The sequence below is a fragment of the Heliangelus exortis genome, chromosome 17, assembly GCF_036169615.1.
Source record: "Heliangelus exortis chromosome 17, bHelExo1.hap1, whole genome shotgun sequence".
NCBI lineage: Eukaryota > Metazoa > Chordata > Aves > Apodiformes > Trochilidae > Heliangelus > Heliangelus exortis.
In genome coordinates, this window is record NC_092438.1 from 1,639,715 (window position 1) to 1,655,975 (window position 16,261).

At 53.3% G+C, this 16,261-nt stretch overlaps 1 protein-coding gene across 3 annotated transcripts in view; it reads left to right on the forward strand.

The window, feature by feature from the left end:
- The window catches only part of PKD1 (polycystin 1, transient receptor potential channel interacting), an 84,607-nt gene that overhangs the window by 39,743 nt on the left and 28,603 nt on the right, over window positions 1–16,261 (forward strand). For 2 of the 3 annotated variants that reach the window (XM_071760890.1, XM_071760892.1), the window contains 11 exons: window positions 83–360; window positions 778–1,515; window positions 2,157–2,288; window positions 3,759–3,934; window positions 4,306–4,439; window positions 5,005–8,627; window positions 9,518–9,667; window positions 11,633–11,776; window positions 12,916–13,195; window positions 14,743–14,959; window positions 15,476–15,626. In XM_071760890.1, coding sequence (XP_071616991.1) covers window positions 83–360; window positions 778–1,515; window positions 2,157–2,288; window positions 3,759–3,934; window positions 4,306–4,439; window positions 5,005–8,627; window positions 9,518–9,667; window positions 11,633–11,776; window positions 12,916–13,195; window positions 14,743–14,959; window positions 15,476–15,626 — 6,023 coding nt within the window. The remainder of the gene's footprint in view (window positions 1–82; window positions 361–777; window positions 1,516–2,156; window positions 2,289–3,758; window positions 3,935–4,305; window positions 4,440–5,004; window positions 8,628–9,517; window positions 9,668–11,632; window positions 11,777–12,915; window positions 13,196–14,742; window positions 14,960–15,475; window positions 15,627–16,261) is intronic. The other variant, XM_071760891.1, reaches the window with a different exon arrangement.

The window sequence follows — 16,261 nt, forward strand, 5'->3', positions numbered from 1 at the left end:
TGAATTTGGAGTGAAGGAGAAGCGCCCTGGAGGTGTCACTTGTCAGGACGGTGATCTTTGCTTTCTCTTTCAATTCTTCCAGTTGACCAGGAGGGAAAAAATGCTACAGAACCATTCCACACTGCTCAGGATGATGGGAACTGGACTCTACTTGAATGTCCTCCTGGTTTCCAGTGGTGTCCTTTGACTAATTTGTGCTCACCACCAAACAACTGCTGCAATGCCACCGACTGTGCCAACGCTTCTCTTGGCAGCAGCCCGACCCCTGGGGCCCTTCAGCACGATGAAAAACTGCTCAGCTATGAACTCATCAAGGAATTTCTCTTTACAATACCACCTGGCCCTTCCTCCCAGTATCTGGTCAGTGTTTATGAGCTGCCCTAACCAGTGGGGAGGTGGGGAGGTGGGTAAATAGAGCAGCATTGGTCCTGGTTTGCAGATGGAGACACTGGAGGCCGTTCCGATCCTTGTGACACTTGCCCAGTGTCACCACTTTCTGTCTGCCTCACTCTGAGCCACGGACTCTCTGCCCTAACAGTTGGTCAAAGGGCTGCTCCCAGTGCACTGATGCTGACTTCTGGGTTAGCACATTTGATCTGGGGTGGCCAAGGAGAGCAGAGTGGTGAAATATCTCCCCATGCTGTGTATTCAGAGCTGTGGCTTTCCTGCTGGTTTCCTCTTGGCAGAAAATCCAGCTCTCCTGCCCAGGCAAGAGTTGGGTGCTGAGCGCTCTTAATTTGAGGCATTAATCCCCCAAAATGTCTCCTCTCTCTGCAGATGACATTCAGAAAAGAAAGTGTTTTTGTCAGGACCAAGGACATCTTCAGTCTCCAGCACAACGCGGGATGGGGCTCACTCCTCCGGTGCCACCCCAGTGCCACATCCCCTTACAGAACCAACATCTTCAGCACAAACTCTTCAGAATGGGCTCTTGGTCTGACCAATGGCACCTGGATAAACAACACAGTTTGCTCTCTCCGAGTTGGTGCTGCTGAGGAGCAGCTGGTCCCTGTGATCAGTCCCTCCAACACGGGGCTGGAGCATCCAGGCCACTACACAGTCAGAGCCAGCGTGGACAATGGGGTCTTCAGCACCAACCTCTCCTGCAGTTTTTGGGTGGCTTCCTGGGTGTCTGGGCTACGTGTCATCTACCCAGCTCCTCAAGGCAGCAGGGTCTACCTGCCATCCAACCACACCACCCTGGTGGTCAAACTCTCTTCGGGGGTGAACGCGACAGCCAGCTGGCTGGGAGACAGCCACAGCTTCCCCTTCCAAGGGTCCTGTCCTGCTGCTGTCACACCACTGACCTCAGACTGTGCCCGGGAGACCAATGACACCTGGTTTGCAGTGGTCAGCCTGGATGGGCTGCGGGAAGGGGTCAGCACCCACCTCCTGGTCGTGGAGAACGCCGTCAGCTCCCAGAACATCACCGTGATGGTGAAGGTGGAGGAGCCCATCCGGGGGCTGCGGGCCACCCCGGACCCTGAGAGCAGAGTCCTGCTGAATACACGGGTGGTGAGTGATGCCTGCAGCTTGGAGTTTCTGGGGATATGGCTTGTACTGCTCAGGGGGTGGGTTTGGCTCTGGAGGAGGGCTGGGGCCGGGCTCCACACTGCTTGCTGCTAAGCACTGGCTGCTGGTCCTGCAGACAGCCTGCTGCAGGCACAGGCATGGGGCAGAAAGCACTGGTGGTCTCCAGCAGGCAGGCAGCTCAGCTTGAAATTCCCTCAGAGGGAAGGCAGCACCTCCAGGGAAAATGTTTTTTCACCTTTTGACTTGGTAGTTATTCCTTTTGGTGTGTAGATTTACTCTGCTAAATCCCTTTCACCAGCTGGCTGAGGCTATAAAAATGTACCATGTGTCCATCCATCCATCCATCAGAGAGTTACTCTGATGTTTGCAGTCTTTTTTTTTTTTTTTTTAATCTCCAGTCCCCAGAGCTGCAGCTGAGCCCTGGGTCCCTCTTCCTGGCTTGCCATTTTCCTCTTCCAGGGTTGCCATTTCTCCGTGGGCAGCTCTGAGGGCGCAGTCTTAGAGGTGTGCGGTGCCTCCCAGTCTGGCTCTGCCCCCTTTGTCCAATTCAGCTGGAGCTCTCCTGGGAAGTGCTGTGTGTGCTTTTCTCTTGCACTGGTGTGAAATGTGCTCGTGCCTTTCAGAGCTACGTCCCTGTGATGGAAGCTGGCTCAGATGTGACTTTCCGATGGACAGTAGATGATAAACCATCTTTCACTTTTTACAATGTTGTCTTCAACGTTATCTACCAAAGCCCAGCTGTGTACAAGCTTTCGGTAAGCCCAGGCCTTTCCCATCGTACCACTTCAGTCCTGGCTTCCCACCTCATCCCACAAACTAAGTAGGAAAAGCAGCAGGGAGAGGAGGGAGCAGGATTGTGCTGAGGAAGGTTCTCCCTCTGCTCCCAACAAGCTCAGCTGCCATTTCTCACTGAGCTGCTCTTGCAAGTGCAATAGGAAATTTCTTCCCGTTCTTTCTTTACAGCTGACTTTGCTGTCTTCCTCCTTGCTTTCTCCTCTTTTTCTCTGTGTGCTCCTTTCTGCTCCTGGAGTATCAATCCCCAGCAGAATGAGGCAGGGTTCTGGCCACTGCTTTGGGGATCCAGAGCTGCCAGGACTGCAAACCTGGACAGAGCTGCTGCCACCCAGCTTCTGGTCTGCTGTTCACTTTCTGCTGGTGGAGGCTGGAAACTTGTCATGACCCCAGAAGAAGGGTAAAGCAGAAGAAGGGTAAAGCAGAGGGTCTGGGCAGAGGGAGGGAGGTCCCTGTTGTGGAACAGTTTATCTCTGGCCAGAAGTTCTTTCTGTATCATGCCCTGTGCTGCCGTGCAGAGTCCTGGTCTGGCTCAGATCTGCTTGATCCGTTGGCAGGGTGACTGCTGGCTTCCTGGAGAGGCAGCAGCCCAGCTCCCAGGGCAGGCTGGCACTCATTTGCTTGGTGGCACTAATCTGCTGAGGGAAGCAGCTGCTGGCAAGCCTGGGCTGCTTCACTTACAGAGCTGAGAGGATGGCATTAGTCTGGGATGGGAGGTCTCTGTTCAGCTGGGTCTGAAGGATCCCTTCTGTCAGCAGCTCAGCTCTCCTGCAGCTGAGGAGGTGGCAAGATGCTTCATCATAAGGTGTCCTGGCAGTGTTACATGTTTAGATAATCTTGAGGCTCCTGCCCTTCTTCTGCCATGTCCCCTCAGTCTCTTGCCTGTCCGTTCTCCCTTTCCCTTCTCTGCCCAACTTTGCTCTCCCTCTCTATGCCCACTGCATCCAGGATGCTGGACCTGCACTTGGTGTCCATCCCTATCCTCTGTGCTTGGAGCCACTCACCTGCCACTGTCCTAAGGGAAGGACAGTTGCCCCCTTGGTGGCAGCAAGAGCCTGGACTCAGCTGGAGACAGCTTGGAGCAGGCAAATGGGTGACTGATGTGCTCAGAGCCAGAGGACTCTCAGGATGAGAAGCTCTTCTCCTTGTCCTCTTGCTGTAGAGCCAGTCCTTCCTTGGGCTGACTTTAGTGGTGGAGATGTGGTGGTCCCAGCAGGAGGTGGCTTTGCCAGGTAGGTGTCCTTCCCCTCTGCTGCTTTCCAATGCCCACTCAGACTCTTGCCCCTGCTTCCCTGTCCTGCAGGCTGCTCCTCTCTGACCTGACCTGCTCTCCTGCCCTTGGGGACCTCTTCAGTCCAGTGAAGCCCCACTCAGTGGAGGGCAGCACAAGGGGGTGATCCCAAATGCATTCTTTGTCCCACTGTCCTCCCCAGCTCACCGCCTCCAACCACGTCAGCAACTTCACAGTCAATTACAATGTCACAGTGGAGATGATGAATAAGATGAAGAACCTGACTGTGGTGGGTGTCCTGCCAGTCCTGCCTCAGAACAGCACCGTGGAGCTTACAGCAAGAGTTCAGGTCGATTCTGCTGTGGATGCTCTTTTCCTGTGAGTCCCTGGAATCCCCCCATGCACAGCTTCAGCCCCCATTGCCTCCACTGATCTCCCTCCCCAGGGAATGCTTCAGTTCCCTGCCAGTGTGGTTCAGTCACACCGGTTGGGACCTTTAGCTCAGGCTAGAAGACTTTTCTTTTGAAGGATTTCAACCTTGCTCTGATGTTGGGTTCCTCCTCTTCTTGACAGTGCTGAGCTCCTCTGCAGCGTGGGGCTTTGATACTTGGAGTTTTATTTCCCGGGGCTTTTCTGCAAACCCCAGCCCTGAACCTGAACGACAGCCCTAGGCCAGGCCAGGGTTGTTCCTGCAGGCTTCCCACCATTCTCCTGTTGTGCACTGTAACTTGGTTTGCATGTTCCTTCAGGTGGGATTTTGGAGATGGTGCCCAGGACACATACCTGTTCAGCCCTCCCTACAACAAATCTTTCCTGGTTCCTGACCCCAGTGTCCACGAGGTGGTCATTGAGCACAACGTTTCACACGTCTATCAGGACCCAGGTATGCTCAGGATGGTTCTTTGGGTGGGAGGGGGACTGGATGTTTCTGATGTGAGGGGGTCACAAGGAATCTTTCAGTAAAACAATGACCTGAAAGCCATTACCCCACTCCTGAGCAAAGAGCCAGAGTGACTGGAAGTCCCCAGCCACCCTCTGTAGCTCCAGGAGAGGATTGTCCACCCTGTGAGCAGCAGGTCCACAGCACACAGCACCTTTTTGGGGCAGTCTCAGCAGACAGATGGGTGCAGGCAAGCTCTGTGCTGATGGGGAGGTGTCAGGGAGCCCTGTGGTGGGCAGTGGGAGGGGAGGCTGTCCTGGGAGCAAGCAGGAGGAAAATCTCTCTGTCTGCTGGGCTGGCTTCTTAGTTGGTGTTTGGTCCTGACCTGCATGTCCCAGTGGTAATTCCTGCTGGCAGTGAGGAAGCTGTTGCACAGGCATGTCCCAGAATCCTTTTGATTGGAAAAGGCCTTTAAGATCATCAAGTCCAACTGTTAACCCAGCACTGAGCCGTGTCCCTCATCACTGGATCCTCACTCCTGGTCTTTTCCTGCTCTCTTCCAATGCAGGTGAATATGCCCTGATGGTTCTCGTGTCAAACCAGTTTGAGAACCTCACTCACTTCACCCCAGTTCACATCCACAGTTACCTGATGGATGTGAAGATGGAAGCAGAGGAGGATGTTTTAGTTGTGAGCCGTCCCATCACCTTCAGAGCCAATCCATTGCCTTCTCCTTATGGTGTCATCTACACCTGGGACTTTGGGGATGGTTCCTCACTGTTGACAGAGAGCCAACCTACAGTGACTTACAGCTACACCAGGAGAGGGGTGTACAACGTCACCCTGACAGCCAACAACACCATAAGCAGCGTGGTGACGGTCGAGTGCTACCAAGTGTTCGAAGAGATCACCGGGCTCCGAGTCTCAGCAGAGGAGGCAGCAGAGCTGGGAGCATCTGTGACCATCAATGCTTCTGTGCAGACAGGGGACAGTGTCACCTGGATATTTGACATGGGGGATGGGACGGTGCTGAGGAGTCAGGAGCCAGTGGTGGAACACGTGTACATAAAGGACATCAACTGCACCGTGAACGTGACAGCTGTCAACCCTGTCAACTCTGTCTCCCAAACCGTGCCTGTCCGGATATTTGTCCTGGAAGTGCTGAAAATCGAGCCAACCTCCTGCATCCCTGAGCACCCTGAGGTGCAGCTGACTGCCCACGTGACGGGCAGTCCTGGGGAATACATTTTTGATTGGACTTTTGGAGACGGCTCGTCCAATGTCACAGTCAGCGGGGACCCCGTGGTGATGCACAACTTCACCCGCAGTGGGACCTTCCCCCTCTCCCTGACCCTCTCGAGCAGGTTCAACAAGGCTCACTACTTCACCAGTGTCTGTGTAGAGCCAGAGATAGTCAATGTCACCCTGCTCCCTTCCAAGCAGTTTGTGAGGTTGGGTGAAGAGAGCAGCTTCCAGGTCAGCACCCTGCCCCTCTACCAGTACCGCTACCGCTGGGATTTCGGGAACAATGAGTCCACTAGGTCAAGTGGGACTGAAGTCACCTACACCTACAAGAACACAGGGGTCTTCCTGGTCACGGTGACAGTCTCCAACAATGTCTCCTTCAACAACGACACGGCGTTCGTGGAAGTCCAGGAGCCGGTTGGGGTGGCAAAGATTGAATATAACGGGACGGACGTTTTGGAGCTGAACCAGATCTACCTCTTCTCTGCCAGCATGAACGGGACCAAAGTGAGCTACTGCTGGGACTTTGGAGATGGCACCACCCAGCCTGGGCAAATTGTCACCCACTCCTACAACAGCACGGGCCACTACACTATTGGTGTGACGGGCCAGAACGACGTGAGCTTTAACGAGAGCGTCATCGAGGTGACGGTGAAGCGGCGGCTCCAAGGGCTCTCCGTCAATGCCAGCAGGACAGTGGTGCCCTTGAATGGGTCGGTGAGTTTCGTAGCCACGCTGGCAGCTGGCAGTGCCATCCGCTACTCCTGGATCCTCTGTGACAGGTGCACCCCTATCCAAGGCTCCTCCACCATCTCCTACACTTTCCGCTCCGTGGGCACGTTCAACGTCATCGTGACGGCAGAGAACAAGATCAGCTCGTTGCAGGACAGCATCTATGTCTATGTCCTGGAGCAGATCGAGGGCCTGCAGGTGGCTAGCAGTGACCTGGTGGAGGACATCTATTTCCCAACTAACAAAACGCTCCATCTGCAGGCAGTGGTGAGAGAAGGAACAAACATCTCTTACAGCTGGGTAGCCCAAAGGGATGGCAACGCCCTGCAGACCTCCACTGGGAAAACCTTCTCCTTGAGCCTCCTAGAAGCTGGAAACTGCACGGTCTATCTGAAAGCCACTAATATGCTGGGGTGGGCAACTGCTAACAGGACGCTGGAGTTTGTTGAAAGCATTGGTCTTCTGAAGCCTTATGCCTTCCCCAACCCAGCTGCTATTAATGCCTCTGTCAACATCAGCACCGCCGTGACCAGCGGCACTGGCATCACCTACGTGTGGTACCTAGAGGATGGCTTCTCTCCAGTCACCTCTGAACCCTTCATTATACACTCCTTCCAAAGCCCCGGGGTGATAGAGGTTGTCATTGGAGCAGAAAACAAGCTGGACTCAACCAATGCAACAATTTATATCTGTGTGGAGGAGGTCATAGAAGGGCTGAGTATAGGGACTGCAGAACTGGACTGCAGGTACGTCTCCTCGGGCTCCACAGTGGTCTTTGAGGGGGAGCTGCAGAAAGGGACTGAAGTGAGGTGGCTTTGGGAGGTTCCCAATGGCACGTTGACCGGGCAGTCCGTGGCAGTGCTGTTCCCCACAGCGGGCTTGTACACGGTCCATCTGAATGCATCCAATGACATCAGCTGGGCCCTGGCCAGCAGGAACATCTCAGTGCTCGACAGGATCCAAGGCCTGGAAGTTCTTGCCAGCAAGAAGGTGGTGGAGCCCGGGGAGCAGGTCACCTTTGTGATCAGGATGTTGTCGGGTACCTCTGTGAGTTACTTGGTGAGCATAAGTGGGGACTACTCCGTGGTGCTCAACGGGTCCAGGTACAGCCACGAGTTCACCAAGAGCGGGGATTATTTGGTGACGGTGACGGTGCAGAACCAGATCAGCATCGCACACGCCCAGGTGCTCATCTCTGTCCTGGAGGCCATCCGGGATGTCCAGCTCCTGAACTGCTGTGAGGAAGGCATAGCCACGGGCACAGAGAAGAGCTTCAGTGCCCGGGTGGGAAGTGGCTCCCGTGTGTCATTCTCCTGGCAGTTCTCCCTCTGGAAAGAGAACGGTCGATCTGTGGTCACTGGGGCAGGAGAGAGGGTTTCCTACACTCCAGAAGCTGCAGGGCTGCTGGAGATTCACCTCCACGCCTTCAATGACTTGGGAGGTATCAATGTCAGCAGAACCATCCGGGTCCAAGACCCGATAGTCCAAGTCTCCCTCAGTGCCTCCAATGCCTTTGTCAACAGGACAGCAGTGTTTGAAGCAGCGGTGGTGCCCAGCAGCAGGAGCGTCGAGTTCCTCTGGACCTTTGGGGATGGTTCTTCCACACGGATGACCAAGGTTGCAGTGGCCAACTATTCCTACCTGAGCCCTGGGGATTACGTGGTGGAGGTGAATGCCACCAATCTCATCAGCTTCTTCATAGCCCACCTGACTGTCACTGTCAGAGTCCTGGAGTGTGAGGAGCCAGAGGTGGAGCTGGCCTTGCCCCCGCAAGTCATCATGAAGCGGTCCCAGAGGAACTACCTGGAGGCACAGATTGACCTCCGAGGGTGCATCAAGTACCAGACAGAGCACCTATGGGAGATCTACCAAGCACCCAGCTGCACCAACTTGGACGACTCCAGCAGGATCCTCCTGCCCAACGTTGATGTCAACAGGCCCCAGTTAGTTATACCAAAGCTCGCCCTGGAAGTTGGGAACTATTGCTTCATGTTTATTGTCTCCTTTGGAGACACCCCGCTGTCCAAAAGCATCTTTGCCAATGTCACTGTGATACCAAGTAAGCTGGTCCCCATCATTGATGGGGGGTCATACCGGGTCTGGTCCAACACTCAGGACTTAATCTTGGATGGGGAGAAATCCTATGACCCCAACCTGGATGATGGAGAACAGACTCCGTTGCTCTACGAATGGTCCTGCACATCCTCCTCCAAGGTAAGAGCACAGCCAGAGAGGGTGATCCTTTGGGATCCACTCTGAATGTGTGTCTGGGTTGAACTGGTGTTGAGGGAAGCTTTGGGGAGCATCTTCAGCAAAGCTGCTCCAGAAGGAGAGTTGCAAAGGTGTCCCAATGCCCTGCTGCAGTCCCGGGCTGCACATTGTCCCCGGACTGGAAGCTGAGAGCCTCTGGTTTGTGGTTTCAGTGTCTCTGCTTCCATAACCTGGAGGCATTCCAGAGCTGCTGGTTCCATGCAGGGGGCTGGGGCTCAGGTTCTGCTCCCATTAAGAGTTAAACCTCTCTGATTTCAGCAGGGGCCAAAAGGCAGGCTCCAGAGGAGTCAAGTGGCCTCACAGTCACTATGGTCACTAGCAGGTCACTGTCCTCACACCATGGTCTGTCCCTAGAGTGGTAGAAAGGGAGAACTGTCCTTCACATTTCTTGCTCCACCACTGGAGCATTTTTTTATTGAATGTGGGATTTTTCTTGCTTGTAAGAACTCATTGTTTTCTGTCTTTACCTCAAAATAAGAAGGATGTGGAGTGTGGGTGGAGTGTGAGTTAAATGTGAGCTTTCTGTGTTTGTGAGCTTTTTGTGTTGCTTGGCAATGTTTATAAGCTGTTCAAGTGAAGAATTAATTGCTATAAAATAAGTACACGAAGCTCAGATGAAATACAGGAGTATTCCAAGTACTTCTAACTAACCTGCAGAATAGGAAAATGTGCTTTACTGTCCACACACCACCCTGTTTCTCCCACCCCAGTGGTGGCATTGCAGAGTAAGGTCTGGAACAGGGATGCTGTGTGGATCTGAATGTTTTGGCTGTGGACTAACCCGACGTGCACCCGTACCAAGGAGGGTTTGAAAGTTCTTTTCTCCTTGCAAGCAGAGCTCGGCTGCAGGGTGCTCTCTGAATTTCAGTGCCAAGGAAGGAATTGTCACAATTTCCAAAGCTGTATTAGAAGCAGATGTGGAGTATACGTTCGACCTCACCGTCAGGAAGGAGGGAATGAGTCCCGAGGCAACAAATCAAACCGTACGTATTGCAGGGAGAGAGCTCTCCCTTTCTGCCCTTGTGTGCCTGGTGCTGGGAGCCCGATGTCCTTTTTCTCAGGCAGTTTCTAGAGGATCACACTGCTGGCTCGGGACTGTGCCCAGCCCTGGAGAATCCCCCAGCCACATCCCAGGCGCCATCCGAGCGCGGTGCCGGCTCAGCTGGGGTGTGCCAGGGCTGGCACTGACCTGCACCACAGCACAGAAGCAGATTTTAGGGCATGGCCGAGGCTCCAGAACCCATCCCATCCAGGTCGTTGGCAGGAACACACGCTGGTATTTCCGTGATCTGTTTATCCTGCTCTGCTTTGGGCAGCACTTCCAGCTCGTCCTGCCAAATCCTTTGAGCTTCATCCTTCCTTCGGTGGTCGCTGTCTGGGCAGAGGCTGCGTTAGGGACCCAGCAGAGTGGTGCTGGCCACGGGCCCTGGGACTGAGGGTCTGTGGCCACAGGACAGCAAAGGAACCCATGGTCAATAGCTCTTCCAGCACAAGTCCCAGCAGCAGGCTCTTCCCTGATTTTTTGCCCAGAGAGATCTTCCAAAGAGCCGGAGTATAGAGAGCTTTGTTTTCCCATCAACAATTCCTTTCCTCTCTCTCCTCCTGAATTTTTTAAGGGAGGATTTTTTGAAGTGCATGTTGTTTATGTCGAATTAAGCCCAATGCTGAAGGCATCTGCAGGCCGACAGCAGTTATGGTTTATGTCAGAAACATTCATCGTGGTGCGTTTGGCAATTACAGATATAGTTAGGCTGAAAGTGGAAACTCTTACTGCCTGGGTTTTAAACCAAAGCTGGAGGATAAAAAGAAAAAAAAAAAAAAATTAAATTGATAGTCTTTCAAGGACATTCCGTACTATCTGGTTTCCATGCATGAGCACAAAACAACGATTCCAGTGTCGCAGGAAATTTGCAAATGCTGGAGGAATGAATGAAGCTGCAGCTCCAGCTCCGCGCTGTGGAATATTTATTCTTTTTTTAAAAGTCTGCCATGTTAAACAATGTCTTCATTGCTGCCTTTGAATTCTGAATACTCACTGTGCCAGGGCAGAGGGCTCTGTGGACTGCTGGACAACCCCGTTCCTTCAGGGATTACAGGAATTTAGAGCTCAGTATCCCTCGTGTCTGAGCCACCCGTGCTCCTAGAGCTCTCCTCTCTCCGAGGGCTTTGCTGGGGAGGTGTGGAGGTCACGGAGCTGGGAGCTGAAAGCCTGGGAGAAGCTGGTGCTCTCTGGCAAAAGTGCCTTTCCAGGCTGCAGAGCAGAATGTCTAATCTGAAAGGGGGATGGTTCTGCACAGGGAGCACTCTGGAGAGCCCAGGGCTCAGGTCCTGAGCTGTGGTTCTAGCGGGCAGATGGTTCTGCTGGGCCAGACAGCAGGACCATGCCCAGGTTTTGGACATTCTCCATATACCCGGGCTCCCCAGCTTGCCCTGAGCCCTCTGCTCCTCTGGGCTGCATCCCCTTCCCATTTAGTGACCTTCTGAGTGGAGGGCAGGGACCCACAGCAGACCCCGTGCTGCCACCCCTGCAGAGGCAGGGACAGGAGTTTGTCCCACAGAGGAGAGCTGTGGGGTCAGCAGCTGTCCTGAGGTGCTTCCGTGAGCATCATCCCCAACAGCACCAGCAGGGAATTCAGCCCAGGGTACCAGAGGGACATTCTGAAAGTGATTTGTGTTGTGAAAAATTATAAATAAACTGATTTCCTAGCCTGGCCCTGCTTGGTGCTGGGTGGCTCTTGAAAATCAGTGATAGAGCAACTTAACCCTGGCCACCATCAGCAAAGGGATGTGAATCCTCTGGAAATCCCTCCCTGCTGGTTCCTTAGCACAGGCTGGGCTGGTGCACAGTGATTCCTCCTTGCAGAACCAGGTGCTGGGCTGTCTGCACACCTGTAGAGATATCTGTATTTTTGTCTCAGATCTCCTGATGGAGCCTCTTGCTTCCCCAGGTATTCATCAAGAGGGGAGGAGTCCCCATCGTGTCCCTGGAGTGTGTTTCCTGCAAGGCTCAGTCTGTCTATGAAGTCAGCAAGAGCTCCTATGTCTACCTGGAGGGGACCTGCCAGAACTGTCACAACGACTCCAAGCTTGGGGTAAAGTCATCAGCAGTGCTGGTCTGTGTTTCACCTTCAGGCAGAAGGGGAGAGTCAGAGAGGATGGGGTGGGAAATGCTGGATGAGAAGTAAAAGTCTAAACTGCTACAGAGATATAGAGGGGAAATAATTCTGGAGCCTACAATCTGGTGGAGGGGCTGAAGAAGGCTGCCTGAATCTGGTCTCTTTTCATCTTTCTCCATGGAGCTTGCCTGCAGTGTCCTGGGGCTCCCATGTGCCATGCCATGCCCTGGCAGGGCAGAGGAGACCAGTAGAGCCTGTGAAGCACTTTTCTTATGTCTGTAAGCACTGGAATCCCTGTGAGATGTCCAGAGCTTTCCTTTTACTTTGGGTTGTCCCTTTGTCCTCCATCAGTGTCTCAGCCAACCCAAGGGCAAGTCCTTGCTGGGTCATTTTCAATCCAAGCCCACGAGTGACCACCTCGTTTCAGACAAAAGTCAATTTTTTTTCCCTAGAAAAGATCCATAGAATATTTCCTTCTCCCTGCTGGCTGGCATTTTGCCCATTATCCTGTTGGCTCAAGCAGAGATGGTTCAGCCTCTCCTGACCCCCTGAAGTCCTTCATCCTCTCCTCAAATTACAGATTCCCCTGTGCAGCATCTCTGCAACCTGTTGAGTGAAGCAGGTGGCAGGAGGGGAAGTCCCCTTGTCAGGGTTGGGCTGTGTTGCTCCCAGCATGTTCTTGTGTGGCATTTTCTGGCTGGCTGGCTCCCTGTTGTTATCACATCTGTACATTTGTGCTATTAACAGTAACCACCCAGGACACGTCCAGCTTGAGGTGTATAAAACATGGTACCCCGTGGAGACACCACCAGAACTTCATTTATTTCCTGTGTTTTGTGTTCTGTATTATGAAATATTCTGTCGGAGGGTGATGTAATCCCAGAGACTGAAGTAGATCTCACAGTGGAAATATTCCCACCAGACATTTTGGAAAGGCTCCAGTTCTTGTTGCTGCAGCACACAAGACTAAAGCTGAATTATCAACTGCAAATTTGGCATACGCTCCCACTAGAAATCTGTTACTTTTTATAAAAGATTCAATCTTCAAACCGTTTTCAGGACATAACTTCAGAGTGAAACAAAACCTCTCCTGTCTTTCTCCTCTTTACCTGCAGAGGTGGGCAGCACACAGCTTTAAAAACAAGTCTCTCATCCTGGACAAAAAAACCACCTCCACTGGTGACACGGGCATGAACCTGGTGTTGAGGCAAGGGGCCCTGAAGGATGGGGAGGGTTACACCTTCACCCTCCACATCACAGACCTGACAACAGGGGAGGAAGGATTTGCCTCCATCGATCTGCTCCCAAACCAGCCACCCATTGGAGGATCCTGCCAGCTGTCTCCCAAGGGACCCCTCCAAGCACTGATGGCAAAGGTGCACTTTGAGTGTACAGGTGAGAGCTTATGGACAAAGTTTTCTTCTGTCCAGGATGTTCCCAACTGCTCTTCCTCCCACAGATGTTTTTCTTGACCCCAGGAGGCTGTTGGCCAGGGTTCAGGAGTGGGTCTGATCCCCAGAGCTTGGACCACGAGCAGCTTTGTGTGTCCAAATTATGGAGCTCTCAAACTCAGGGTAGCAAGCAGGCACTGTTAATCCTGATTCAGGCAGCTGAACGGGGATATCCACACCAGGACAGAAGAAACTGGTATTTTAGTGCAGGAAAAAGAAGAGAGGTGCCCCAAACTGAGTCACACGTTATGTGGGAAGGCTCAAAAGACAAAACACTGGGGCCTCTTCTGCCATGTGGGCTGGATGTTCCCAGCAGCAGTTACCTTCTCATCCAGCTGCAGAGACACCAACAAGGAGTCAAGCTTTGGAAAAGTGGCCTGGCTGACAGCCTGTAGCCTTGGGCCAAGGAATAAGTGCCTCTGAAAACCATCTTTCCCCAAATGATGAGTGTTAGGGATGAATGCTGTCTGTGCACAAATGCTGGGAAGCCAGGCTGCAGAGGAGCTTGGAGGGGGGGGAATGGTCACCAAAGCTTCAGCTGGGGGAGAAGCAGAAGTGTATTTGCCATGATTACAGTTGTACCTCTGGTATGTTTTGAGCTACCCAGAATCATTGTGAAATCAAACCTCTGTGGAGTGGTGGGAATTGGAGCTTTTAGGGATTGTTTCCAAACTGAAGTGAACCATGCAGGCTGCAGATCCACTGGGCCAGGTCCAGTGCAGAGAGCCCTGGCAGAGCCAGCACCTTCCCTGGTGCTCACTGCCCCATGTGCAGTGAATTTCCCAACTCCCCCAAATTCCTGGGAGCCCCAGGGAAGACTTTGTGCAGGTTTTATCCTAGATATGACCCTTCCTGAGCCCCTGTCTAAGGACTTGTCCAGCAGCCTTGGGGCAGTTCTGCTCCCAGCTCCAGCAGAAATCTTCCCGTTTTTATTTTGCTTACGAACTCTTCACAAATCCCTTTAAACCTCACAGGACCCAAGCACCTGGGCAGAAACCCCTTAATATCAGAAAAAAACCCTCAAAGAGCTTTACACTGCAGGCTCTGAAGACCATCCATCCCTCCAGCCTGCTGGAATCCTTAAGCTTGTCCCTTAGCAGTGGGGGGACAACCTGTCCCTCTGCCTGTTGGGGAGCCCCTTGCTGGGGACAGCAGTGAGGGGACAGTGGCAGCTCTGGGGTGGACTTTGGGATGGTAGCCATGGCCCCATGGTGTCCTTGTCCCTCACCCTGGGTTGTTTTGGTTTTTTTTCCACCTTTCCACCAGAGGGACTGGGTGGAAGCTGCACCAGGCTGGATGTTAGGAAATGTTTTTTCCCTGAGAGGGTTGTCAGGCATTGGGATGGCCCAGGACAGGGGTGGAGTCACCATCCCTGGAGGCATTTTTGGACCTGGTCCTTAAGGACATGGTGTTGGTGTTGGTCAAAGGTTGGGCTGGATATCTTGGAGGTCTCTTCCAGCTTAAACATTCTGTGCCTGTGTGACTCTGCAGGCTGGAGGGACACGGAGGAGGCAGAGGGCCCACTGGTGTACATCCTCCTGGCCTCCCGCCACCGGGCTGGGCACTACCACGAGTTCTGTGTCTACAAGGGCAGCAGGGCTGAGCACGGAGCCTTCCTGCCCACGGGCTTCCACGAGAGTGGCTTCCTGGTGTCCGTGGCCGTCCTGGTTCAGGACCAGCTGGGAGCCACCGTGGTGGCCATTAACCGGTAAGACCTGAGGCACGGGCCTGGCTTGACCCTGTCCTGAAGGGCTTGGCACATCCTGGGGGAGAGGTTTCCCTGCTGGGAGAGGGAATGGCAGCACTGGGAATCCCAGAAGAAGGGGAGAAGGGGGGAATCCAGCAGTAGCAGGGGGTTCCCATCTTTGTGGGTCATCACTTCTGGGGCAGATGGTCCTTATGGGGGTTCTCTGGTGACACCTGGCTTTGAAGGCACCACGTGCTCTTTCTGCTCCTTCAAACTAAACCAACTAAACCTGGATTTTCTCCTCCGGGCTCAATGCACCCATCTGCACCCTCCACCTGCAGCTCCACAGAGCTGGCCCAGTGAGGAGCCAACCCCCAGCACCGTGATGTTCCTGATGCAACCTGAGCATCAATAATGCTGTCATCATGGCTTAACCCCCTGCTTCCCTCCTCCTGAGCTCAAGGGCAGGTTCTGCCCCTCTCCCCCAGCCTCATTTTCCAGCCCTCTCTGAACCCCACCACCTCTTTCCCTTGGCAGCTCCATGGCCATCACCTTACCCGAGGGTTTCCCCAGCCTCTCCCTCTGGCTCTACAACCAAACTGACACCGTGCTCCAGGGCTTGGTGAAACAAGGGGACCCTCAACAGGTCATCGAGTACTCTCTGGCCCTCATCACCATCCTAAATGAGGTAAAGCAGCACTTTCTGCCCAAGGAGAAAGAGGCAAGGAGACCCCAGACCCTCCAGCAGGGTCTTTCGATTGCCAGCAATGCTCTTTGGCCAGGTTTTGTACAGCAATGTAGGGAAATGAGTAATGCTACAGTTTTTTCTTGTCAATCGGTGTACCTGCATGTTGGGAGCTGGGATGGAGCTTTTTTCCTGGGTCAAAAAGGGTAAAAAAGCTCCAGACACACAGTGAGCAGAGAAAGAGAAAGCAGAGGGGGTGCAAAGTAAAGCTGATGTTCCAGAGAAGGAGGTGTTGGGGGTCTCCTGTGCAGCCCGCCTTTTCCCCCTCATATTCAGGTAGTTTGGGGTGGTTTTTTTGTTTGTTTTTACTGCCAGCTTCAAGTCCAAGCAGTGGGTTTAGAAACAGAAATCTTATCCCAAATTCCCACACCTCCTTCCTGCTTCCCCCGAGCCAGCCACCCTGCTCTGTCTCAGCAGGGCTGGAAACTCCTTGTAGTAGCTACTCAGGGGATGCTCTGGGTGCTGAGGAGACCTCCTTGTTCTAGCTGCTGAGCTAGAAAGATCTGCCTGCATGCAAGGCTCCTCATCCACAGCTCAGAAGTCCCATTCTCCTGGCAGCATTCCCTTTCATCCACACC